General features: G+C 48.5%; 1 protein-coding gene and 1 long non-coding RNA gene across 4 annotated transcripts in view; one reads left to right on the forward strand and one right to left on the reverse strand.

Annotated features, from left to right (window-relative positions):
- The window catches only part of LOC103002492 (uncharacterized), a 29784-nt gene extending 20674 nt beyond the window's left edge, over positions 1–9110 (reverse strand). The window contains exons 1-4 of one of the 2 annotated variants that reach the window (XR_451326.2): positions 8885–9110; positions 8383–8491; positions 2981–3178; positions 2187–2317 (exon numbers count right to left, since the gene is read on the reverse strand). This is a non-coding gene — a long non-coding RNA (uncharacterized LOC103002492). Of the gene's footprint in view, positions 1–2186; positions 2318–2980; positions 3179–6031; positions 6450–8382; positions 8492–8884 lie in introns of those variants that run through there. The other variant, XR_003623739.2, reaches the window with a different exon arrangement.
- A 57-nt stretch (positions 9111–9167) lies between these two features.
- SFT2D1 (SFT2 domain containing 1) lies at positions 9168–24158 on the forward strand. Of its 2 annotated transcripts, XM_057528240.1 has the most exons (9): positions 12353–12769; positions 14842–14864; positions 16521–16607; positions 17178–17260; positions 18401–18482; positions 19411–19446; positions 20884–20942; positions 22281–22310; positions 23718–24158. In XM_057528240.1, the coding sequence occupies exons 1-9, from the start codon at positions 12613–12615 to the stop codon at positions 23755–23757; spliced, it is 597 nt and encodes a 198-aa protein (XP_057384223.1). In that variant the 5' UTR covers positions 12353–12612; the 3' UTR covers positions 23758–24158. The 2 variants fall into 2 exon arrangements, with proteins under 2 accessions (XP_007186136.1, XP_057384223.1); XM_007186074.2 differs by lacking the exons at positions 12353–12769; positions 14842–14864 and adding an exon at positions 9168–9287.
- Positions 24159–26549: the final 2391 nt, after the last annotated feature.

The raw sequence follows: 26549 nt of genomic DNA on the forward strand, positions 1-26549 counted from the left end.
AAGTTTACCCTGAGGGGAGATGTTCCCCCTCTTCACTGGGAAGAGTGTACAATGTCATGGGCAGGGATACCACAATCACAAGTCCAAACTCTGATCCTAGGAAAACCATGCAAAGGGCTGAGGAAATCACATTGTACCTGCTCAAACACCTTATAGCTTACGGAAAAATGACCCCCTACTTATTGCAATACACCAACCGCCAGGTAAAGCTGGAGAGCCCCTGTGGACATTTAATCCAGGTATACAGGTGTGCTCCCATGGCAAAGGTTCTAGAAGGATCATTGAAAGGCTAGTTAGAAAACTAGTGCACACAACTCTTGGATTACCCTGGCTTTTATAATAATTGTCACAAATCATCCCATTTACATCAACAGAAACTCATATAAGCACCTAGAATGGACAGTTTGCCGTTTAACTTTTTAGGCACTTTTATCAGCATCAGTTATATTTCCTGCACTTGCAAGAGCTTTTTATACAACATATGAAAAGTCCCTGCCTAAATTTCTGTAAAATACATTCACTGTTCTGATGATAGGAAAACAAAGACAGACTTGACAATCGTGACAGACGTCTAATACATTTTCTGAAGTTGAAATATGCATTATTTTGGCGTAAAGATAGTTTGCAATTCAGTCAGCCCGTGTAATGGAGTACCAAGAAAGAGAGTGCTGGGTGCTAAGTGAGACCCCAGCTCATGCATCTTGGACGTTAATATTCTTTGAAGCAGCACAAAACAGATCTTTCCTTTTAATCTTTGATTATCTTAACACAAATTTGCAATTCATTTTCTTATCCAGGGAACAGAATTTCCAAAAGGTGCAATCAACGAAAAGTGCATGAAATAATGTTATTTCTAAGCAGAGACATGAAGTAAAAAAACAGCAACAGGGCTTCCCTGGTGGCACAGTGGTTGAGAATCTGCCTGCCAATGCAGGGAACACGGGTTCAAGGCCTGGTCTGGGAAGATCCCACATGCCGCGGAGCAGCTGGGCCCATGAGCCACAACTACTGAGCCTGCGCGTCTGGAGCCTGTGCTCCGCAACAAGAGAGGCTGCGATAGTGAGAGGCCCGCGCACTGCGATGAAGAGTGGCCCCCGCTTGCCGCAACTGGAGAAAGCCCTCGCACAGAAACAAAGAGCCAATACAGCCATAAATAAATAAATAAACAAATACTTTAAAAAAACAAAACAAAACAAAAAAAACCTTCTCAATGCCAAGGTTGTACCCAATACTAATTAAATAATAATAACCAAAACATCATTATTTAAAAAAAAAAAAAACCAGCAACAGAAAACCTGCACAAGATCACAGTAACTAAGAGACCAAGCTGGACTATAATTATAGGTTTATCCAAATAAATGACGCTAATATCCATCATCACTGAGCAGGCATGCAGTATGTAGCGGGCGCAGTCCCAGATCTCTACTTGCATAGTCTCATCGAATCCTTACAACATCCCTATCATGTCGGTACTATTATGAGGCCCAATTTACAGAGAAGAAAAAGGAGACAGAGACAAACACGAAGTGAACGGGTCATATGAAGTGATGGGATTCAAACAGAGACCCAACGTTGGTGTAAGCGGTGCCCGAGCTGTCTGTAAACTGACTTCCTCTTCAGCCAAACCAGCTTCCAGGCCTCAGGGGTGAGGGTCTAACTCAGCGCTCTCTGTCCCCACGCGAGTCCCCCTGTGGCCAGTAAACCTTTCTGGCCACGGCAGCTTTTCCTGCATCTCCCCGCCCCATGCACACTGGCCAGCTGGCCACGGCTGCTGCTGACCGCGGCTTAGCTCCTGGCACTGACCTTGCAGTTGGCACCACGGCGGTGCTCCCCTCTCCTCGGTTCCCAGGCGGACCGCCCTCTCACACGCAACCTCGGGGAAGCCACTCGAGTGTTGCCTGAGTCCCTCTTGGGGAATGGCCACCTCACACCAGGCCACGCCCGTCCCCAGGGGCAGCTCCTGTCCAGTGACAGGTGGACGCAGAAGTGGAGGCCTGGACCTTTCCCCTCACGATGGGCTGCCTCCCGGGATGGACTCGAAGCCTCTGCCTAGACTATATGCCATCGTCTGCGGGCACACGTGCTCCTGTCACTCCCCTGCCGGGGCTGGCCCTGTGTCCTGCACACAGACACCTGCCACTCTGTCTCCGTGGGAACCCAGTCGGGGCAGGTGGTAAGGACCTGACCTGTTTGTAAGGGAGCCCCACGCAGGTGTGAAAGCCGAGGGGCTGTCACCTGCGTGTCACTGGTCAGCAGGATGGGCACCGCATCAGCGCAGGAGAAGGGATGCCCGCCGAGGGGGGTCGAGGCTTGGGCTCTGCAGAGGGAGTTGAGATGGAGAAAGAAGAACGGAATCAATAGAGATTTGGAAAGTAAGGTCTCTGGAATTCGGCAGCAAGTCCTTGTTTTTATACAAGTATCCCTCCAAATCCGCCTCCTGAATAAAGCTGCCTCGGGATCTCCCTGTTTCCCCAGTGGAGGCCAGTGCTTGCACACTTCGCTATGCATATTCATCACCCGAGGGGCCCGGTAGCGGGAAGCCCTCACTCCAGGGCCTGAGGCTCTACGCTTCCAAAACGGTCCCAGTTGCTGCCTTCAGGGACCACAAATGTCCAAAGTTAAAATTCACCCTGTGCTGTCTTGCTTTTGTTCATTTCTGATTAAATCTCATTTCAAAAATTAATTTGTAACTTCTTCAAGGGTGAGATAGTATCTTTTTCTTCTCTGAACAAAATACCAAGTACACAACAAATGCACCGTTAATCTACTAATCCCTTAAAAGGCAGATTGTGTTACTTTTAGTTGGATTGTAATTTAGTTGCACTGATACACACTCTTTTTCTATAGATTGCATCCTGGTCGCAGTTACCATGGGAACATATTTTAACCACTCGTGTAATACTGCAGTCATGTTTCCATCAACCAGTAGGGATACAGCAAATGGAGCAGGAGAAATAAATTATCAAAATGCTGGATTTACCTTTGCTTTTAAGCAAGCAACATCCAAAACTCATTTATAGCTGGTTCATTCATTCAAAGTCGTGAGAGGGTCCCTTGCTTTGAGGGACTAGTAAAGGAGTTTCCTGAAGACCTCAGATGGACATTAATAGGGTGACTGGAAGCTCCATTTACAGCAGAGCTGTGACCTCAGCAGGGATTTTATGGCTGACAACACCACCTGTTGACAGAAAGACAGAGAAAGAGCGTTCTGTTCTTACCTACCAGGCTCTCTGCTCTCTCTCAGGAAACAGGATTTGGGGGCGGCATTTTCTCTCCTCAAGGGGTTTGAGTTGTAAAAACTTCTCCTCTGGGGAATTCCCTGGAGATCCGGTGGGGGAGCTAAGATCCCACATGCCTCAGGCCCAAAAAAGTCAAAACATTAAAAAAAAAAAAAAAAAGAAGTAATATTGTAACAAATTAAATAAAGACTTTAAAAATGGTTCACATCAGAAAATCTTAAGAAAAAAACAAAAAAAACCTTCTCCCCTGGAAAGACATAATCCCCAACAGATAATCATAAAAATAATCACCTTTGTGTCCTTCTTTGGAATAACATATTTGAGCAAAATTAAGAAGCAGGATATTTTCCAAAAGAGCAGATCTTTGGGGGACACACCCCCTCACTCAGCACCCAGTGGTTCACGCGGCTCAGTGTGTGAGAAGGGAGCCTGAGGGTCAAGGCACACCGCACACCACTTAGCTCACACATGGCAAAGGTTCGGACCTTCTCCTGCTCAGTAGTGGAGTGAGGCCCCGGGAGCGCCCGCGGTGGAAGAAATGCCTGGCTTATCTTGGCCGTTTGAATACTCAGCTGTATCTTTCTAGACCTCACCAGCCCGCTGAAGCTCCCTTCAGCTACACACAGGACGTTCTCAACACATAATTGTTCATTTATTGACACCTAGATTTACTTTCTCCCCTACAATTAACTTTAGATGTCGTATGGAGGCAAATTATGTGTCAGATTCCTTAAATATGCTCTCGTTATTGTTACTCACGTATTCATTCTATAAACCTCCTCTGAGCTTCTACCACGGGGTGGGGTCTGGACACGAGGCAGTCTAGTGGGATGACTGACCTCGGCCAGGCAAAGTCGGGGAGAGACTGGTGACCCTGCTTAGGGATGGACAGAGCACGAGGAGGGCTCTGGGCTCAGGCCCCTGGCCACGTCGTAAAAGGTCCAGGAGGGCTCCCCTGAGGAGGAAACCCAGAGGTCAAGTGGGCATTGGCCAGGAAAGGAAGTTTGGAGGAGTTGGGGGTGGGCACTGGGGGACACGGGGAGCAAGATTTCAAGCAACGAGAACAGGCCTGCGGATGCTGCAGACTCTGATCGCGGAGGCCTGGCTAAACCTGTGGGTCTCCACGTGTGTTCACACGGTGCGCGCGCAGGCATGCACGTACGTGTGCCCCTGTATGTGTTGTGGAAAGAAAGATGTGGTGATGTGTGAGGCTGGAGAGAAGAGCCGGGGCTGGGTCAGGACCAGCTCTGTGCGCTACTCTAATCTACCCTGTCCTTTACTATCACGATAGCGCCCTTTACTCTGAGGGTGGAGTGGAGTCCTTGGAGGTTTTTCAGCAGAGGAGTGAGATGAACAGATTTAAAATGACCTCCACGCCACGGTGTGGAGAACAGCTGGCCGGCTGCGGGGCCAGACTGGATTAGCTGGAGCTGACGTCAGCCACTTCTGCGCCGTGTGTGTCCTGGGACAGTGGCGTTGTCAAACCACATGCTGTTTGTTTGCCCGCCCATCTGCCTTCCCCTGGGTGGGGGGCGGTCTGGCGATCATCTCAGGGTCCCTGCTGACCCGGGAGGGAGCGTGGCGATGGCCCCCACCTCCTGTTCCAGTGGGACACTCTGAGTGTCGCCCTTATGGCAGTGCTTGTCAGGGCGCTCGGCTTTGTTTCCAGGGATGTGGTCGGGAGGCAGAAAGGAATGAAGGTCTCTCCATCCCCACCCCTGCACAATGACAGCTGGTCCCCACCCTCTGCCTGGGGCAGCCTCACGGCCTTAACCAGCAACTGACTTGGTTCACTCACAGAGCGTTCTGGGGCCTCAGTCCTCAAGGAAGAAAAGCTATTGTGTTACCTTTTGTGCCAAGCTTTGCTATCAGTCCAGAGAAGGGATTAAGGCAAGTTTATGAGACAGAGTAAAGGGCCAGTGATGAACTGTCACCAGCTCTATCCCAACTCATGGCCTCTGCACTCTTTCTAAGGTCCTTCTAGCCGCTCAGGGGCTCAGATTCGAGGGTAATTTCCTACCTGAATTGTCACTGGAGAGTGTCTGATACATTTTTCTACAAAGTACTGTATGAAACTTAAGAAATGGGAATAGGAAACTTGAGATGGTTTGTATTGTCTTTGTTTCAAAATGCTTAAAATGTTTCCATGGGGAAGGGTTTCCACAGATGTTCATCAGGTGTTACCTCTCTCCTAAGGCCCCTCTGGGACCCCAGCCTCTTTCACCACGGTCAGCTGGTGAAGGGGTGCTGGTTTGTGCATGGGCTCCCTTGGGGGCAGAGGTTTTCACGTGGGATGGAGTGGCCTCTGGGGGGGGGGGGCTGACCCTGGGCTTGCCTCTGGAAAGGACCACACGTCTCCCAGGGGGGACCTCAGCTTCCCTGACCGGGGGCTCTGCTGGAACTTGTTGTTGCTTCCTTCACAGGCTCCCCTGCGAGCTGGTGAAGGGACAGAGGGAGGGTGGGTGGAGGGAGGAGGGACCGATGGCAGGTGCGGAGACCCCCTCTGGCAGGCCTTGAAGGAAGTGGGGACTCTCATCTCGGGGCCCAGGAAAGATGTTCTCAAGCTTTGCCTCTCACCACTTGGAACCGCCTCCGGCTTGTCCGGCTGCCTCGTGTTTGGACAGGCCATTGCCTCTGGAAAGCTCTGTGGCTGAGAAGCAGGAAGAGCAAGGAAGTAGGAAGCTCCCGGCTTTTGTTCTAGGATTCTGGGCATGAAGTACAGGCTTACTTCGGGCTTCCTTACAGACTGTTCACTAGGATGTGTCAGCCAAAAAAAAAAAAATGCAGGAGGCTGCAAATAGGAAGAGTTTATTTGGGGTCCTAAGAATTGCAATTTGGGAGACAGATTCAGGGCAACCCCAAAGGAGTGTTCCAAGGAAGAGAAAGGATCAGGGGCTTCTGAAGACACAAAGCCAGGAAAAAAAGAAAACAAGCCAGGAGGCTGTTAAAGGTTTTCTGCCAAGAACCGTGACTGACAGTCGCAAGTGAGAAAAGATTTGTCCTTAAGGAATCGTCAGTTGTCTTAGGGCAGGGGTCCAATAAGTAGATAGACTGTTTCAAGTTATTTTAGGGTAAGGGTCCGATAAGTATCTTGCGTTTCTGGCAGGTGCTCTGGACAACTTCATCAGGTCAAAAGGTCAGATTCCATCCAGGCTGAGGCATGCACGTCACCTTCCTCCGTGGCTTCCTGGTTCCAGGTCACAGAGCTCTCTGAGCAATAATGACTCCGTTTAGATTTTCCTTCCACAGATGGGAAGGGAGACAGGGACCCAGAGCAGACATTAGACACGATGAAACAACAGGAATGGTTGGAATCACAAAACCCAGCATTCGTTCAGCACTTGGCATGTGGCAGGCCCTGCGCTTACACCTATAGTCGATCCTTGTCATCTGCAGGTTACGTCTGATAAAGTCGCTGCAAACACTGGTTTACGAAGACTGAGGCCCCACTCCTGCAGACACAGGTCAGGGTCCTGCGAGCCGCTAACTGCGCGTTCCTCAGCTGATCAACCCATAACCTTGTCTGAAGGGATTCTGTTTAAAAACTTCGTATTCAGTATGTATTATTCATTAATGTGGAACTCACAGACATCAGCCTATAACAGCCTGAACGAAGCTTCTCTAACACATATTTTTTTTCCACAAGCCTTCTTGTGCTTAGGACACTAGACAGCACTGCAGCACGAGGCTTGGGGGCTATTTTAAACAGTGAGATCACCAAGAAAAGGCACAAGTATGTGAAAAAATGTAGCAGGAAGCAGACCGCAAAAATGGCGCTTGTTTGCAGTATGAGCTGAAACCAGAAGGCCCGTCACTGCCTTGCCCCACCCCAGCCGTGACGGTGAGTGCTGCGTGACTAACTTTTCACTGTTCTGCACATGTCCTGAGTGACTGCGAAAGTGCTTGCAAGTATTGATCTCGGGGTTACAAATAAATTTTGGCAAGTAGGTGCATTTGTAAGATAGAACCCCTGAATAATGAGGGTCGATTGATGTATTATTTTATTGAATCCTCATAACAAACCTGCAAGATAGGAACTATTATCACCTTGATTTTCACATATCAGAAAGTGAAACAGGAGTTTAGGTTGACTTGCCCCAAACCTCACAGCTACAAAACAGGGGAGCCAGGATTCTAACCCAGGCAGTCTGACTGTGGAGCCTAGACTCTTATTCAATTATCTCCATTGGGTTATGCGTTCAATAAATTTTATGTGGTATTTTTTAGGAAACTAAGCTTGGCTTATACGGCATGAGAAGTGAAAAGGCCCAAATCACATTCTAAAATCTTCAGTATTATTTTCTAAGTAAAATTTTTTACACCCAGGTACAGGTTGAAAATTATGAAATTGCCCTTTTTAGGTTAAACACAATTAGACACTGGCAAATTCCATGGCTCAACTTCACATATCCTTGGAAAGCTTTCTCCCCATTAGTAATCAGTTTACTTCATCTTTCTGCATACGGAAAACTAAAGTTACTATACTTCAGAAGGAAAAAATTTAGAGAATGTATAGATGTACTCTTTTATTATAGAAGCATAGAGGTTTATTATTTCATAGCATTTTTTCCGCTCTATTTTCTGATCTTTTTAAGTTAAGGACAAAAGAATAGGATCTCACACTTCAGTATAAATAGGCCAAATATACGTATTTTCCACCTAAAACATGCTGAACATTGGACTGTTTTATCAGAGCAAGTGTATCATCTGTTTTTCTAGGGGTCTTACCATATGTTTTCTATCTCATTGAGATTAGATAAAATTCTACTGAAGGCAGTTAAGGATGGACAATAAAAGCCTTTGGGGCTCCACCTTTTAATTGTCACATTTTAGGGAAGGAACGGAGTAGGTGAAGTAATAAAACAAAACAGTAGGCATTTCATCACGATCACACCACACTGGAAAGGAGTGTATTTATGGAAAACTCCAGGATTCTCTGGAATTCACACTGTACAGGAAACCCTAGTTTCTCATCTCTCCTTAGCAAGGTAGAGAGTAAGAGAGAAAAGAAATCACTACCGGCAGACCGAGAAGATGGCAGACTAGTGTCTCCGATAAACCACCTTATCGGGGTTTGGACGCCAGTTTCTTTTATAGCACAGAAAGGGGTTAGAGACGAGGAAGTAAAGTAAAAAGGCCATACGTTTTGCAAATATCCCCTGGAACTGCCAGCCTGGAGGAGGGGATGTGTTAATGTCTTTTTTTTGTCTTTTTGGCAGCCATCCACAGGTGGGCAGGGTCAGACTGTCTCCCTGGGAAACGAAGAGAGGCGCTTTAGTTTAACAGTCAGGCAGAGGGGCAGGGTTCCCTGGGGCAGGCCATTATGTATGTATATGATTACACCAACAAAAGCGACGAAAAGCAAAGGCTGAAGTCAAAGAAACAGACGGAACAGGGAGTCGGATTTAGCTCTTCCCTGTCACACCACCAGCGCCCAAAGCCTGCCCCTTGTCCCCGGACTCCCTTCGAGCGGAGATGCTCGGAGAACGGCAGTTTAGAACGGAATCCCTGCCAGTATTGGCACAAGGGGCCCCAGCCTTCTTCTGTCGGGCCTGGAAGCGGGTCTAGGGCACGAGGCTTAGAGGACACTCGTGAGGATCCGCGTTCGTGGGTCTATTCATCCAACAAGCAACGGCTGTGCGCACCTCTGGGTCCCGACTCCCGGAGGTGGGAGGCAGCGACTACTAAACCCGAGCGCGGGTGATCGCGGCTCTCCGCGTCCTTCCCTGACAGCTTCCGTCCCGCGGGCCGGCGGGAAGCCAGCCCAGCGCGGACACCGTCCCCCTCACTCCACCGCCCGCGGCCACAGGGCCCACACAGGCCGGCGACGGAACCCGGCGCGCATGCGCACGCTGCTACGGAGGCCGCAAGGGCCGCGCCGACGCGCCGGAAGCGGGATACCCGGACTTCCGGTCGGCCCCTAGAGTTTCCGGTTCCGGGTTTCTCGGCGGGCGAGAAGGGCCGTTGCGGCCCGGGAGCAGGGCCATGGAGAAGCTACGGCGAGTCCTGAGCGGCCAGGACGACGAGGAGCAGGGCCTCACCGCGCAGGTAGGGAGCCGGCCTCCGGGGTGAACGTGTGCTGGGGTGGGGCCGCGGAGCGTGGGCAACGGGCCGCTTCTACCTGCCGAGGTGATGCGGGAGGGCGCCACGGGCCTCCCGGGAAGAACTTGGGGTGCTTTCCGGGTTTCCATGGAGTCTACAGAAGCTCACTTTGAGACCCGCCCCCCTCCCCCCAGCCCCATTTGGCCTTGCGACTCTCAGGAACGTACTTCGCTGCCTGTCTTCCTCTGCCAAATAACCCATCTGCCCCACGCTGCTCTCCCCCAGCCGCCGCTTGGTTTTCTGCGCCTGGTGTGGACTCTGAACTCGGGCTGGCAGCGCAGTAGGTGTGCGGGTACTCGTCCTGCCAGCTGCATAAGCTGAAATCTTAAAGCTTCGTTGCATCCGTTAGACCCTGGAATTAGGTGTTGTGAGTGTGTGTATGTCTTTTGGAAGGAGGGAGACTGGAGGGAGAAAAGAAAAAAACACAGGTCATTGAGAAGTGAAATAATACTGAGTTAAAAGTTGTTTGTTGAGCCCTCATAAGCGGTTTTTTAAAAAAACAATCCTTGTCTCCATACTTTACCCACGAGACTTGATAAGGGTTACTTCCTTTAAAAGGAGGGATAAAAATAGTGCAGCAGGAACTGCTTTATAAGTATCTTTGTTATTTGCATGCAGGCAAATTCTTGCCTGCCTGTCACAGAAGTGGAACATTTAAAATGAAACGGTATTACGTAAGGACCTTTTATTTGTCCCTTCTCCTATCCTAACTTCCTTCCTTGTCATAATCAGCACCTCTTGTGAACAGGATTCTGGACTAGTCTGTGAGGGTTCAGAGACTGAAAACCAGGCACCTGCTCTAAGGGATCTCTAACCAGTTTGGCAAATCGTAATGGTAATGCAAGAACCCGTAAATGGTAATATGAGAAACGTCCATTAGGCAGCAATGGCTTACCCAGCTCATTTATGTATGTATTTTATTTTATTTTAATTTTTAAATAAATTTATTTTATTTTATTTTTGGCTGCATGGGGTCTTCGTTGCTGTGCGCAGGCTTTCTCTAGTTGTGGTGAGCGGGGCTACTCTTTGTTGCAGTGCACAGGCTTCTCATTGCAGTGGTTTCTCTTGTTGCGGAGCATGGGCTCTAGGCGCGCGGGCTTCAGTAGTTGTGGCACGTGGGCTCAGTAGTTGCGGTGTGCGGGCTCAGTAGTTGTGGCTCGCGAGCTCAGTAGTTGTGGCGCACGGGCTTAGTTGCTCCGTGGCATGTGGGATCTTCCCAGACCAGGGATCGAACCCGTGTCCCCTGCATTGGCAGGCGGATTCTTAACCACTGCGCCGCCAGGGAAGCCCCCAGCTCATTTATTAAACCACTGTTTTGTGCTTCACTTTATGCTCTAGGTCTGTGCTATACAAACAGTAGCCCTAGCGACACGCGGCTATTTAAATTTAAGTTAAATAAAATTTAAAACTCCTTTCTCGGCCATACCAGCCATGTGTTAGGTGCTGGTTGGGCAAGTAAGTTAGTGGCTGATGCATAGGACGGTGCATGCTTGGGGCATTCCGTTGCAGGAAGTCCTGTTAGACTGAGCTGCTCTAAACCTTGGGGGCATGAAGGTGATGGTACCACTTCTCTTGTGGCCACTCTCCCGGGGGGAGAGAGATTATGTAGAGAAGTCATTGGCCGAAGATTGGAGTGATTGCCTGGAATGGACAAGTGCAGTGAGTTCAGAGGAGGTGCTCATTTATTCATTCAACAAATATTTTGGTGCCTGCATATGGTTGGCTCTGTTCAAGATGCTGGCGTTATAACAGGGACCAAAACAAAGGCCTCCCCTACATGGAACTTGTATTTTAATTGGGGAAAACAGTTAATAAACAAGTAAATATAAAAATATATCAGCCAGTGGTAAGTGCCATGGAAGAAGGTAAAGCAGGCGGATGAGGTCGGGACCACCTTGTTGTGTTGGATGGTCAGGAAGATGTGTCTGTAAGGGTGACCTTACAGCGTAGATCTGAAGAGCGCTGGGATATCTGGGTAACTCGTACCAGTACATATCTCCCAACGCATGCAAATACAGATCCTGAGAACAGCGCTCGGCATGTTCAAGGCCCGTAAGAGGCCAGGGTGTCTGGAGCCAAGGGCTAGGGAAGCGGAAAGGTCGGCGGTGGGCTCCAGATCGTGCGGGGTCTTGCAGGACACAGTAAGGACTGCAGCCTTTACTCTGAGCGTGCCGAGGAGCCGTTGGGTTTTGAGCAGCGCGGGGATGTGACTGCCTTGGCCTCGAAAGGGTCACCCTGGCCGGTCCGTGGAGAACAGACGGGAGGGGCAAGAGTGGGAGCTGGAGCCCGGCCAGAGGACCAGGGTAGTGGTCCTGGGAAGAGACCTGGGCCGGGGAGAGGGGAGTGACGGGGCTTTAAAGTGAGAGCGGCCGGGTTCTGTAAAGGGTTCGAGTGTGGAGCTGACGGGTTGGGCGTGAGAGTGCTGCGGGAGGAGCCCGGCTGCCTCTGGGTCTGACCTGAGCCGCTGGAGAGATGGAGCCTGGGACGCGGAAGGCACACGCTGGGGGGTCGTCTGGATGTTGAGTGGGATGCCAGCTGGCATCTGGTGCAGATTCTAGAGTTCATGGGAGGAAGTAGTTGAGGTAACCAAGGGATTGTGGGTAAGCAGAAAAGGGAGAAGGCCCAGGGTTTGACCTCTGGAGCTTTCCGTGAGGAGCTCAGGAGACTGAGGGAACCTGGAGAGGGCCAGGTCCTGGCAGAGACTAGCTCAGCAACTCAAGCAGAGCCACAAATGAAGGGGCTAATTCAGCTGCAAATCGCTTCCTGGGATGTAACCAGCCCGGGGCTAAAACCAGGGATGCACCGGCTCCCTTGGGTTCCATTCCCCCCCAGGCACGGCTGGTGATCTGGGGTCTGATGGGGCAGCGAAGGCCTGGGGTCAGGCAATTTTATGGACTCTGAGGTCGGGGGAGGAGGGCGAGTGGGGGGGCTGAGGGGGATGAGTCAGGAGGGGCGTGTCCCCTGTTCGACAGGGAGCTCTCCCAAGGGCCTCAGACAGAGAGCCTCGGGGCTGGGGGTGCAGGGAGGTGAAAGGGCCGGACCAGCCGCTGTCCTTGCCTGCAGCTCCTCTCGGGGGCTGTGGGCCCGGCAGCTCCCCCCGCGCCTTTTAACCTTTTAACCACGAGCCAGGCCCTCACCGGCATTTAGCACCCAGGAGCACCCAGGAGCTATTTGTTGAGTGAATCAGTGAACGACTGAGCCAAGGCTGGAGGGTGAAGTCAGGCTTTTTGTCTGTTTGAGGTGGAAGAGGCTTACGCGTGTTCACAGGTTGATGGAAGGGGGTCTCCGCAAGAACGCGGTTCACGTCGTACACGGGGAGAAAAGCCAGCCGTGTCGGTTCCCTGGGACGTCAGAGCGCTTGGCCTCTAAAGCAGGGCGGACACGTTGGCCTTTGCCCCTGTGCGGTGGTCCGGGGCCAGGAAGGGAGGGTGAGTGTTCCCGAGGTGAGCTTGGTGTTTGGCGACAGCAAGCAGTGCCGGGCATCCCCGCGGGGCTTCCATTTTCGGTGGAAATAGAGGAAATGTGTCTGCTGACTGGGGAGGTGCCAGGGCAGGAAGTGGAGGGTTGGAATGGAGGCGGATTGGCAGGGTCAGGGGGCGACAGTGAGGAGGCAGGTCGACTTACACAGCAGCGCACTTGGGGTGCCTGGCAGGCAGTGCCCAGGGCCCCTTGAAGGTGGCCATGACCTGCTTAGGATGCCATGTCCTGCCCTGTGACTGCACCCAGAGGAAGAGGAAGGAGGGCTTGAGTCATGCCAGGGTTTTGCTGGTGGATGGAGCAGAAAGGGAACTTCCGCTTTTGTACTGAAGTAAAGGAGGGCATAAAGGGGCCCGAGAGGCTGCGAGGCGTCGAGGCAGGAGCCCTTGAATCAGTGCCCTGGGGAGGCTGTCGCAGCTGGAGAGCAGTGGCCTGGACGTGGAGATGGAGTGATTTCGGGGAGTGCGAGCCCCTGGGTCTCTGAGCGGAGGGGAGAGCAGAGGCGGTCGGAGAGGAGAGAGTGAGGAACAGAAAGGCTGGGCTGTGCACGTGGATGTAGGAAGCACCCAAGACTCTGCTAGGGTCTGGGGCGGGACCTGTGGCCGGGGCTCCTGAGCGAGAGAGGGTGCCTGGGAGAGCAGTAGGTGACGGCGATGACGAGCCTCTGAGTAGGGGGGGACCCCTGAGGAGGTGGGGTCAGGACCGCACTGGAGAGGGCCGGGGGCGCCTGCTTCTGTGCTGGCTGGCTGCGCGTCTGTGTCTCATTGCCCACCACTGTCTGTGGAGGAGCAGTTGAGGAATTCCTCGTGTGCGGTGGTTCCTTTTATCCGAGGGGTGGTGGCCCGGGAGCCCACGCTGCCCCTGGTGATGGCGTCCTTCTCCTCCCGGCTTCTCCGTCCCCTAGGAAGGCAGCTCGTGGCTGTGCCATGTGTTCATTCATCCACCTGTGATGTTGGTGCTGCGGTGAAGACGTTTTCCTTCATTGTTTCCAACTTTTTATTTTTTTTTAATTAACTAAGTTCTAGTTCCAGGTGAGGTTGATTTATTGCAGCAGGAAGAGGGCACGGGAGAATGGGAGAGCCGCTCCTGCTCTCACGAGGTTGATTCTTTGCTTCCTCTTCCTTTGATAACAAATAAGTAGAATAACTGGTGGTAATTTCAATGTGTATTTCTTTGCTAAGACTAAATTTACAAGATCAAAACAGTTGCTGGTTTTGGTGGGCTCCTTCCTGATCCCGTTGGACAAGCACGTCACACCTACAAGCTCATGCTAACGTGGGTCTGCAGGGTCAGGGCTCCCTCTGTCTCCCTCATGGACAGGGCAGTGCCTGGTTTTCTTGCACGGTGGGCACTGTATCATTTTCCCAATTGGGAGTTAGGGAATCTGTGATTTGTTTCTGTGATTTGTTTCTGTGTCCTGGACAATCTGAAGGGCTTGTGACAGGTCATTTGCTTGTGGATCAAATATTCCAAATTTACAAATGGAAAGAATTTGTTATATGTTTTGATTTAAAGATCACTTGGCTGATGGTAATAAGAGGAAAAATATCTACTATTATACAAATGACTCTGCTTAATACTGAGTTGAACTTAGAACAATGGGGTGATTGAAACTTGTAAAAGGAAGTAAAAGCAGATGCTTCTTCCTCTCTCATTAAGTCCTCACATCATCATGTATTCGCACTGACCACTTAGAAACCCTGCTTACTTAGGATACTGTTTCTACTTCTTTACAAACCAGTAGATCATTTCCTGTGCGATATGCAGTCTTCAGGGTTTATTCTGTTCTATGTGTATTCTACCTGATCAGATAAAAATGAAATTTAGATGTTTTTATAGGCAGGTTCATTCTTTGTTTAAAATACAGTGGTCAGTTTTAGTATAAACAGACGACATTGCTGGAAACAAGAATGTCTGTGGATTAAAGCAGATTTTAAAAAATATTTAAAATGTGTTCAAAAGTGATGGATGTTACACTGACAGAATCTTTAGTTGTTTTTATCTCCTTTTCATGCTACATAAGGATTCACAGATCAATCTATTGAGGTAAGGAATTTTGAGCTTTTGCATATAAAACTTTGTATTTTTGCTTCATTATTCTTGAAAATACATTATAAGTATGTGGTCTTTTAAGTATATGATAATACAAGTTAATAATAATTTTGGAATATAAATCCTTATTGTATATTTCTAGTTTCTTGACACATCTGTTGTTGATACTTTTTCAGCCTTGTGGGGGAAAATGATTTTGAATGGTGTACTTAGTAATGTAAATGTGTACTTAAATTTGCAACAATGTAGATGGACCTAGACAGTATTAAGCTTAATGAGACAGAAAGACAAATACTGTATGTTATCGGTTATATGTGGAATCTAAAAAATAAAACAAATGTGTATAACAAAACAGAAGCAGACTCACAGGTATAGAGAACAAACTAGTGGTTACCAGTGGGGAGAGAAGCGGGAAGGGTCAATATAGGAGGAGGACATTAAGAGATACAAACTGGTACGTATAAAATAGTAAGCAGCTGAGATGTATTGTACAGCACAGGGAAGTATCCCCGTTATTTTGTAGTAGCCTTAAAGGAAATATAATTTATAAAAATACCGAATCACCGTGCTGTACAGCTGAAACTAATGTAATATTTAAATAATACAATAATATTATCAGTACTTCAGTTACGCTGTACTTCAGCGGAAGGAAATGTGTGCTCAGTCGTTACCGCGGGCCGCGTTGTGTGCCGCGTTATCGTGCGGCGCGTGTGGAGCGCGGCCCCGTGTAATCTGGCCGGAGTCCGCGTGACACGCGGGAATGTCGTCCCCCTGCAGTCAATTCGCGCGCGGTCCAAAGTGCGTCTCTAATAACGGTTGTGAGGACGCCGGGGCTTCCGTGACTCGTAGCTGAGGTGGTCAGATGGGCCCCCTGGTAGATGCTGCGGGGCTCCCCAGGCCCCAGTGGCTGGGCAGAGGTGCCCGCCGCCCTGCTTGTGCTCACGCTGGAGCTCCTGCAGCAGCCTGCCCTCCGCCCTCCGCCCGCAGCCAGCGACCAGCTGCTGGGAGGGGGCTTCCAGAAGGGTGGCCTGGCCTCAGGCGGGACACACAGTGAGGTATGGTGTTCACTGAGCTCCAGCTGCAAGCAGGGCCTCACTCAGTCCCTCCCCTCCTCTGTCCAGCTTCCCTCCCTTGCCTGAGGGCTCCCCCCGAGAGAGGTTCCTGCAGGACAGTCCCCGTGCCAGGCTCTGCGCGTAGGGACTTTGCCCAGACGCCCTCGGACATAGAGATGTTGAGAGAAGGTGTGTGTCCATGAGTCCACCTCAGCACCTGTCCACATTTTGGCCGTCTTGTTTCATCTTTCCCCTACTTTTCAGTCACTGAGTATTTTATAAGGTATCTCATAGCTTATGTCATTTCATCCACATCCGTGCTTCTCCTGTCCCTAACAGGTGAGAGCTTTCTAGAACCGTATAACACAAGGCTGTTATCTCACCTGGCAAAGTTAACAGTGACTCCTCAGGACCGTCTCATTCCCAGACCTGTTGATATTCCCCTTCACAGCCATGGACTATTCTTAACACTACAATGTGCAAAGTAAAACAGATTCATTGTCTGTGTTAACATGAAGCTTTGCTTTAATGTAGTATCAAGCATCAGATTGGCAAGTGGTGATTTAAAAACACGTTCTAATTCCCCTTCTTTCCTCAGGTCCTGGACGCCTCGTCCCTCAGTTTCAACACCAGGCTGAAGTGGTTTGCCATATGCTTCGTCAGCGGCGTCTTCTTCTCTATTCTTGTGCGTTAAGGCTATACGTTGCTTCGTAATTTGTGTTTTGTGTGAGACTGATCATTCCCTTTAGTCCCAACAAGCAGTCCACTTTATCTGGACTGTTCTGATGGGACCTATTTAGTCCCCTGAAATAAAGGGGTAGAGATCAATAAAAAGATGCAGAGATTAATATTTTGGGGGGTTTATGGATTCTTAAAATAATTTCATTTAAGAAAGATCAGTGTGTATTAGGAGAGTTGCAGTCAGTGATTTAGATGTGATTTAGATTTTTGACTTGCCATTTATAAAAGGAATACTTAAGTAGAGTGAGATTTACTCAGATGTATAAAGAAAGTTATGTAATGGCTCATTTATACATACTTATATGCAAACAGGCAGAAGATTCAAATTAGCAAATAACATTGAAAATTAACTACTTTTTAAAAAACTATATAATTAGAGACTATATTAACACATTTATACATAAACTTTATAATGTTATATATATTCTATTATTACTATTATAGTAGCACATTTATATTTTAATCTATTACAGTAGTAATATTATTTTAAAATAACTGTAATGTCTTAACTCAGGGAACTGGGTTGCTGTGGCTTCCAGGTGGCATAAAGCTTTTTGCAGTGTTTTATACCCTTGGAAATATTGCTGCCTTAGCCAGGTATGTACAGAAGTTTGGCTTCTCAAAATATTTCATTTGCTATCATTATCAAAATTTTCTTTTCTAATAGGATATATTTCTGTAGATCTATGCATACTGTGAATTCAAAATTCACATTCATTCAATAGATACTTAGACTCCCGCTGTCTGCCAGCTGCCATAATAGAGTGTTCATGGTGAGAATAGCCAGCCCTTGGAGGCACTTGCTGTGTGCCAGGCACTGTCCTAAGTGTTCTGTGTCTGTCACCCCAGTTGTGAGGTGGGCACTGTTATCACCCCATCTTACAGCAGGGTGTAGTAGCACGGGCGGGGGTCACTCTCCGGGGAGATGCCTAGTGAGGTGACCAGGCCTGGTTCCCACCCGACAGTCCTGTGGAGTCCGGGCTTGTAGCTGCCTCGGCAAGGGGACCGTCACAGGCCCAGCCGACCAGCGGCGGAAGCAGATCGGGGGTGGCAGTGCCGGGCCCAGGAGTCGGACAGGGCCACACAGGGGCAGTGGCTCCGAGGGCTGGGCGCTGGGCGTTCGGGGAGTCCTCCCGGGGGCCTCGGGTGCATCTCTGGGGGAGTTGATGTCTGTTAGCGTGGTTGTCACATTTGCGAGCTCTCAGCCTTCAGAGGTGAGCTCCTGCCTCTTCAGGGATGTTCTGCATCAGAGGAGCTGCCCAGTGCAGGGGCGTGAGCCGCGGCCAAGCTCGGTCAGCCCTCCCGGGCTCGCCCCGATGCCCCTCCTCAGACCGCAGCCTGGAAGAGGCGTGAGGGCGCGGTTGCACGCTGTTGCCCTTAGAAGCTTAACGCCCACAGTGCTTGTGGGGCTGTTTTCCCTGTTCTGCCGGGTAACGTGCGTGGAGGTGAGGAAGCAGAGGCTGGGTTGGCACCAGCGGCGAGCAGACTGCCTTGTCAGCCTCGGCCTCAGCGGTCGCGCCCACCTGCGCCCACCTGCGCTGGGAGTGATTTGTGAGGGGCGTTCCTGTGTCACAGAAAGAGTAACGTTTCCTTCTAATGTTAAGGAAAAATGCAGCAGACTTAGTGGGATTTTCTAATTAAACTAACATAGGATTTCTTTTCTTACAAGTACTTACTTTTATATAGCTGGACAAGTTAATAGCTTCCTCTCTCATTTCTTTTATTTGTTTCAAATAGTACGTGCTTTTTAATGGGACCCGTGAAACAACTGAAGAAAATGTTTGAAACAACGAGATTGCTTGCAACGATTGTTATGCTTGTAAGTAAATAATGATACTTTTAAAAAACTTTTTTCGAGTTTTTTTTTCTTTTTGCATTACTTTGTGAGGTACTAATGTTATAATTCTCTTGTTGAATATGACAGTCACATTCTTCAGGCTGTGTGTTTAAAGAGTTTGGATTATGTAGCATTACCTAAAATGATTGGCTGGGTGAATCCTGTTTTCTTTTGTGTATTCTAACAGTGTAGCTCTGTGTATTGCACGTGAAAATGAGAGCTGCGTGTATTTCATTTTCAGGCCCCACGGACCCCTGTGTGTACTTTCTGGAGGGTGGGCCTGGAAGACGGGTCACTTCTGGGTCCATATGAGGCTTCTCAGGGAGAGTTGGCTTAATTTTGGTGGCCTGTCACCTGGCCTTTGTCACTCCCGTTGGACTGTTGCACAGATACCTAGGCCTTCGTCTCCACGCCTGTCCCCACTGCTTTCCCTGCCTCTCCTCGTCCCTCCCCTGCCTCTTCTGGGGGACATGGGTGTGGAATGACAGTGCAGTCTTTTCTGTGTGAAATCATTATAACAGGTTCCTATGTAAAGCTAAGTAAAACAGAACTTACTGTACAGGAGCGGTTGTACTGAGTCCTGTGGTGGCGGCTTGAATTAGTAAACGTTAGCGCAAGCATTCAGAAATCCATAACAGCTGCTGTCACTCTCATTCGTTCTTGAAACAGTCTCTCTGTTGGCTTAGTCAACAGGTGATTTATTATGTGCTTTCAGTTTACCAAGGAATATTGCAGCAGTCACAGACTTTAAAATAATACTCAGGGAATATATAAGGACAACTAGAGTAAACGGTCTCATTAATTTTGTTCTCTAGTGTGTTATCATGCAAATGAATGCAGAATAGTGTATGCATTTTTGTTAAGCTTTGGAAAAGGCACAAATTGACAATTTTTCTTTCCTTTCCTGTAGCTGTGTTTCATACTTACCCTGTGCGCTGCTCTTTGGGTAAGCTACCTCAGCCATACCTGTTTCCTACTCACTGTGTGGCCCCTCACCACGCAGAGTGTCTTCGCACCATCATCTCCAGGGAGCTCAAAGTCTGGTTGCTTAAAACTCACCAAAGACTGGGTGTCCCTAAAACCTAGTTAGTGGCTAGGCTTGCAGTGGATTCTGCCACCTAAAACAGACAGAAGTGAGCTCGTGCTTGCTTCCAGGTCAGATTGGCCCCTCTCTCAGGCCCGGGGCCGTGAGAGGCCCTCGCTGAGGGTCTGCGTGCTCTGTCTGCTGTGCTGATAGCCTCGCTGTGCTGTGGCCCTAGGGTGGGGAGTGCATCGAGAGCGTCAGGGTGTCCACACAGTGAGGGGAAAGGCCCAGAAAACAAACCCAGACAGAGTAACACAGAGGGACAAAAGGACTTAAATTATTCTTGCACCACTGAAAACAAACCCAAACAAATTAACAGAGGGACAAAAGGACTTAAATTATTCTTGCACCACTTAGGGGTGAGGTGAACGGCTCTTCATTAGCCTTCAGAGAAGTTACTTTACTACAATTCCGTTTACTCGTCGATGCTCCTGATTCTTCATTACATTTACTTATTGTTCCTTATCTGCTTCCAGAGGGGTTTGAGGTGGTTCTTGAGCTCCCAAGAACACTACACATTTTAAAGAAGATAGGGTGGTGTATGACACACTTCAGAAATGTTCATCAAAAATGTTCTGATTTTAATTTTGATGATTTAAGGACCGGACTTTAGTTATGCAAGAATGCACTTAATACCTCATTTCCCAGTGATAACTTAAAAGAATTTTCGTAAACAATCTTTGCATATCCCTATGGAAAATTGATTTCTGGTTTGGAAAGGTCCAGCAGTCTGTTTATAAGCAGTAGATTAAAAATAAGGAAAAAGTAAATAAATAAAAATTTAAAATAAAGATGGACAAGAAATTCTAAAAATCATTTTAAAACAACCGTGGAAACTTTATTTTACATTATTCCAGAAGATCACAATAAAATACAGTTTTAGTTCAAAAAATAACTCAAGAAAATGAACAAGTGCGAATGAGAAAGATACGTAAATTCCACATAGGATACAGATCTAATAACCAAGTGGGGATTTTAGAAAGGTTAACCTTGACTTAAAGGACCTAACATGAAAGAGATTTAATATTTTCGGCCTATGCACAGTTATTTCATTAATGTTTAATGCCATATACTTAGCAGCGTTTGAATAAATGGAATCAGAGAATTCTAGAAAGAAGATACAATTTATGGATATGTAATTCTCAGATCTACTGAATCTTAAATTTGTCATACTAGAATTTAATGAAATAAGTGGAGCTATTGTTTATATTTTTGAAGGGGAGGAACTGAACTTGCTTGTGAAAAATATTTTTTAAAAAGATGTTTAACTCATTATTTCTTTGTCTTTGCTGTTGTCAGTGGCATAAGAAGGGGCTGGCCTTATTATTCTGCATATTGCAGTTCTTGTCAATGACCTGGTAAGTCTTACACTAATTAGAAAGTTAAAATTTCCTAAGCAGTGCCACACTTTTGTTCTGAGCCTGTAAGCCTAGGAAGGTCATTGGCATTTTACCGGGTCAGGTAAGCCTGTGCCTTGGAGGGGAAGGGCCTCCCGAGAGGTCAGGTGTCTGAGGTCTGCGGTGTGTCCTGGGGGGCCTAAATGTGGGAGAGCTGAGGAGAGTTGGGGGCTGTGCTTGCCCAGGCACACAGGGCTGCATTCACTTCTTCTCTACGTGTGAAAGAGAAATGCTAGGAAACGCAGGTGGTGCTACACGAACCCTAAAGTCCAGGCCGAGTCACAGGATGAGCCCGAGGGCATGGCGGGGGAGCACTGCCTTTGCCTGGTATTGCCGAGCACCTGCCAAGTGAATTCATTCTGGAGCCGGCTCTGGCCCTGTTACGCCGGCTCGCCGGCTCTGGAGCCGACTCCTCAGCGAGGCTGCTCTGCCCTTCCCTCTCCCTGCGGCGTCCTCCCCTCCCTCCGAGTGTTCAGTCATGCCGTCCTTCCTGATCGCTCCCCTCCCCAAGCCACGTTTAGGTCCTGGGCTGAGGGCCCAGCGAATACGTGATTGAATTGAATGTGCCCTCCTTGCACGCTCCCGCGTCAGACCAGAAAGGTGTTTTTCACGTACAAGATATTTCTACGAGTGTTTTTCCTTTTTCTTTAGAGCTCAGCCTTGTTTGCTTCCTTGCAATCGTCAGTAAACCCCTTCCTGACTTTGCTGTTTCAATTTTCTCCTTTTTGATATCACCCAATCTGAGATCAGTCTTTGTTTTGGTGCTGTTTCTACCTTTCCACTGATGGAATATCAACAGATGTTAAATGCAGTTCTCTACGTGTTACAAAAGAACCTTATGATGTTGTTTTACTCTTTTTCAGTGAAATGTGGAAAAATTTAAATCTTTGTTATTTTCTATTAATATGTTGCTTTTTATTGCTAATCTGTACTTAATGATTGCTTTATCCGTGAAGGAGAGTGCAGTTTATTCTGTTATTTTATAGTTTTTATTTTTAAAAAATAACTTGAAAGGGGTAACTTTTATTACAACAGGCTCAAACTTCAGCAGGCATCAGAATCAGTTTGTTAAAAGCACATTGCTTACTGAGACGCAGTTTCTCATTCAGGAGGTGGGGGGGCGGCCCAGGAATCTGCATTTTTAACAAGTTCCCTGGTGGTGCTGCATGCCTCAGGGGTCATACCTTGAGAATCACTGTGCAGTAGTCTACTGCTTCATTTTTTATGGTGTTAGAATATGGTCATTTGGCAAAAAGGAGAACATCATTTAGTTTCAACGTTCTTGAATTTTTCTTGCAGGTATAGTCTGTCATACATCCCGTATGCAAGGTGAGCTTGTTTCAATTCTGTCTTGTTTCTGCTCCTCTAATTCTCTTTATACAGATATGTGAATTTTAGTAATTTTCATATTAAAATATGATTTAAAAGGCTGTTTTTGGTTGACTTTGACTTTTTTCCCAAAAGGAAATTATTTTTTAAATGAGTGGAATAGAAGCTTGCCATATTAAGTAAAAAACATGTTGAACAGATGTAACAGGTAGGCTGGGAGTGTACTTCTGACTTACCACCTGAACATTTGCAGTTAGGGAATTTTGGCAAGAGATTCTAGATCCTTCCACGACTGCAAGTATTCAGTAAATAGGATATGGAGACTTCAGCAAAAATAAATTCTACTTTAAAAAAAAAAAAGTTAATGAAAAAATGTGTCTGATATGGAGATGTTTGTTTTAAGCCAGTAGAAACATATTTATTCTGTATGTCAAGAGGTAATTGCCGTTTTCTTGTATTTTTTCAGAGAAATGTACTAATTTAATTGTGGAGGGAAAAACAAATACTTAATTGCAGTCTTAAATCTGACCGATTTGGAAGAATATTCTGTTGAGGCACAGCTTTGTTTCTTTGTGAAATTTGGAAACATAGGTTGCGTATGAAAAACAGAATTGTATGCCTGATAGGAACAGTGAAGGAAATTGATAGAAATTCTATTTTTATTCAGTTTCAAATGGATGATTCTTTTTGATGAACACTTAAAAGGAGAAAAAGCAAAGCAGGGTCAACTAAAGGAGAGCAGGCTTAGAACAGGAGCACAGAGGACCAGGACCTCAGGACCTTAGCTGGGAGAGCTCTTGCTGTTTCTCAGCGAGGCGAAAAGGTGCCCCGAAATGATGTCCACTGCTGTAGGGCTGGAGCTCACAGCCAGCGCAGGGCATCTGCACAGTGACCGCCCTCCCCAGAAGTGTCGGGCCTTGCCCGTACATCTCCAGTCTGTTGGTGCTCACCTTTAACAGTCCGTATAGATATAACAACAGTTCAGACTAACTGTTGTGAAGAGAAATGTGAAAGGCGAATGAGGTTTTTCACATGAATTTTGTTGGAATTCTTAGGGGCACAGTTACATTCTGCTTTTTAAAATCCAGTTCATTGTTTCTTTTTTAAAATACTTTTGTTGTTTTGGGTATTTACATTTATTTCTTCATAATAAAATTAGCATATGTGTTGTTTAAGATTTCTAAATAAATAAATACCATTTTAGCAACTAACAAATTATTTCCATGTCTCAGTTCTTGATTTCAAGTGATATTCAACAAAGTTTTAATTATGGAACGGTACTGGGGGTTCCGCTGAGTTCTGATGGGAAAAGGTGATCGTGTGTTTGTCTCTCGGCAGGAATCTTTTTGCAAGTTCACTCTGGAGGCAGATTATTATATTGTTTTTCCTCTTTTGTTTTTTCACCAGGGATGCGGTAATTAAATGCTGTTCTTCTTTCCTGAGTTAAAAATCAGAAACTCTTTGAAAAGACCATTTGAAAGCTGATGTTCTGTTTTTGGTGAAGTATACTTTTCCTGATACAGTAATCACTCCAAAAAAACAACTGCACTGACCATTTAAGACCATTTTGTATACTGATAAAAACTACATGCTAATTAAACTGTTAAATGCTTGTGATGTTAAATTCATTTTGTGTCATTAAGATGCTCTTCCAGAGATAAGGAGATTTTAATCATTGCCAATTGTAAATGATTTTTAGCCAGTTTTTTAATCTTTTCTAAACAGCATCTGAGATGTGTATATTTAAGGGTAAACCTATGCTGCAAGATATATTCAGCTTTTTTGGTGGTTTTAAAATGTCTACATTTAAAAAGTATCTTTTTAAAATAAAAACTTTAAATGTGAAAATTTTTATAAGCTAAAAATTGCTAATTATATGTAATAAAAATAATATATAAATCTTTATAATTTTGAAATAAACCCACACTTGGGAAAAACATTTTCTTGATCAAATTTGTTTTAAGTGGGTGGTACATTGATTCAGTTGAATACAATTTAGTTTGGGCACTCATGCAATCTTTCTGCAGAAAAACGAGTAAGATACAGTCTCTGTCCTAATAACGGGGCTGAGCACAAATCTGTGAAGGATGAGAGGGCCGAGCAACAACGGAAGCATTTGTTCATCAGTGTGCTGTCAGGGTGCGAGCCGGACACGGAGCCGGCCAGGACGGCCCGCCCGAGGAGGAGGGCAGGCGGGGGCCGGAGCAGAGAGCAGACACACCCCGTCCTGGACGGGTCCTCGTCTCCAGTCGAGCCCACGGTTGGAGTCATGCTTTAGAGCCACGTGTCCGCAGAGCCGACTGGAAGCCCGTGCTGTGTGGGTGCAGAGGATCCCGGGACAGGGTACAGAGCAGCTTCGAGTGAAGACGTGCTCCGTGGAGGTGGGGTGTGGCCTCGGGACGGGGGGAGGGTCACCGAGTCCGCTGAGATGGTGCGGGACGGGGGGGGACAGAGCCCTGAGACAGGCTGCGGCCCCTCGGAGCTCTCCGGCTTCACGGGGACCCTCTGTCCAGCCAGGCGGCAGCAGCGCAGATGCTCCTGGCGTCCGCCATGTAGCTGCTCCGTGTCCCCCTACAGGGGGTGGAGGGACAGCGCGGTGGGCTTCAGAGCCTGTTGACGTGAGTGGGACACGGTGCACGTGTGACCCCAGCAGGAAGGGACAGTGTCCGAGGCCTGCCCGTGCCCGCGCTGGGCCCTGCCTTGCGTGAAAGTGTGGACCAGTCTCGTTACTCGCAGAATTCCTCGTCAGACTACTTCCGGCAGCCCTTCAGCAGGGGGTCCCCTTGGGAGGGGACCTGTCGTGGTCGGGGGTCCAAATCCACAGCAGGATCGTCCCCAGAGCGGCCCTCACCTCCGGGTCCCCGCTGGCCCCGGGACCGGCCGGCAGCGCGCGTGGAGAGCAGGGCGGCCCGGGCACCTGCTTGCGCCGCCCTCGCGGCCTCCCCGAGAGGAATTCGTGCTGCGGACACCCGGAGGGTCCCTGGGGAGGCTCCCCTCGTCCCCGCACGGTATGCAAACCTTAGCGTTCCTGTGTCCCATCCTTTTGCCAGCTCCTCAAAGGCACTCCCCCCTGCAGTTAAAATCTGCCATAACCCCTAAGGGGCCTCTGCTGGAGGCCGCGGCAGCCGTCAGGAGGGGAAGCGGGGCTCAGTGACCTTCACCAAGACTGCCCGCAGCTTGGCCACCCTTTGGAGGACAGCGTGTCTCGGGCATGGGGTGGCCCTCCCACGTCTGGCTATTCGAGCTTGGGCAAGGTGCTTACCTCTGTCAGCTTCCATTTCCTCATCTCAAGAAAACGTCTAAAAATGGGGTTCTACCGGTGTTCGCCTGGCAGGACGGCTGGGAGGAATAAAGGAGTGGGCAGTGCCTGGCAGCGGCGTTCCGTAGACGGACCATTAGCAAAGCCTGCGGGCATCTGTTGGAAAGGCTGCTTTACACTCATCTCTGCGAGCCTCTGGGACACAGTGCATTGTACCCGAGGGGCCCCAGAGTGACCCTCAGGACTGCGGGAGGGATGCCCAGCCCCACAGGCCCGAGGGCGTCAGGATGGCCGTGTAGGAGCTTCCGTGGGAGGCGGTGCCAAGGGTGTCCTGCTGGAAATGGCAGCGATGACAGGGCTTCGGGGCGTCAGTGGCTGGCGTCCAGTCAGGAACTGGGCCGGGAGATGATGGGCCCGTGTGGCAGTGTCCTCAGAGGACCCGTCGGGTGTCTGGGAGAAGGACCCGCACCGGAGTCGGGGTGGGGCAGGGCGAAGAAACGGCTGCTCCTCCTGTTTGCAGATCCTTCATCTTCTCTATCCCGAGACTCGTGTGACCCAGGAAGACGGGGACTTCGCTCTGTTCTTCTCTTCCAATGGTAATTAAGCCATCTCTTGACATACGAACTAGCCGTGAAAACATCTGCAAGGTCATTTAAAATCACGGTCTGCTTCTACAAAGCCACTTTAAGGCTGTCGTTGCACCTGCAGTGCTGGATTGGGGGTACGGGACACGCACGGGAGTCGCGGCCCACGTGGGACTGTCTGCGTTAAAGAGCGCCGTCCTCAGTGGCCTCGCCATCCTTAATTTAGGCACTTTTCTTTCAAGTGAATTATTTAAGGAACAGCTTACGAGATGCTTTTGTGGGGTGAGGAAGCACATTACGCCACCTGCCTCTCGTGGAGACTGTCTAGGGCTTGTATTTAACGTGTCATGGGATGCGTGGAGGCGAGCAGGGGTGCAGTCACACAGAAGGGTTCCG

The sequence above is a fragment of the Balaenoptera acutorostrata genome, chromosome 14 (genome assembly GCF_949987535.1).
Source record: "Balaenoptera acutorostrata chromosome 14, mBalAcu1.1, whole genome shotgun sequence".
NCBI lineage: Eukaryota > Metazoa > Chordata > Mammalia > Artiodactyla > Balaenopteridae > Balaenoptera > Balaenoptera acutorostrata.

What these genes read in the sequence shown, in the direction of transcription:
- SFT2D1 (XM_057528240.1), top strand. Translation starts at nt 12,613, where the DNA reads ATGGAAGGGGGTCTCCGCAAGAACGCGGTTCACGTCGTACACGGGGAG. An exon ending in TCACAGATCAATCTATTGAG is followed by an intron (nt 14,865 to 16,520) that starts GTAAGGAATTTT and finishes TTCTTTCCTCAG; the next exon opens with GTCCTGGACGCCTCGTCCCT. An exon ending in TTGCAACGATTGTTATGCTT is followed by an intron (nt 18,483 to 19,410) that starts GTAAGTAAATAA and finishes CCTTTCCTGTAG; the next exon opens with CTGTGTTTCATACTTACCCT.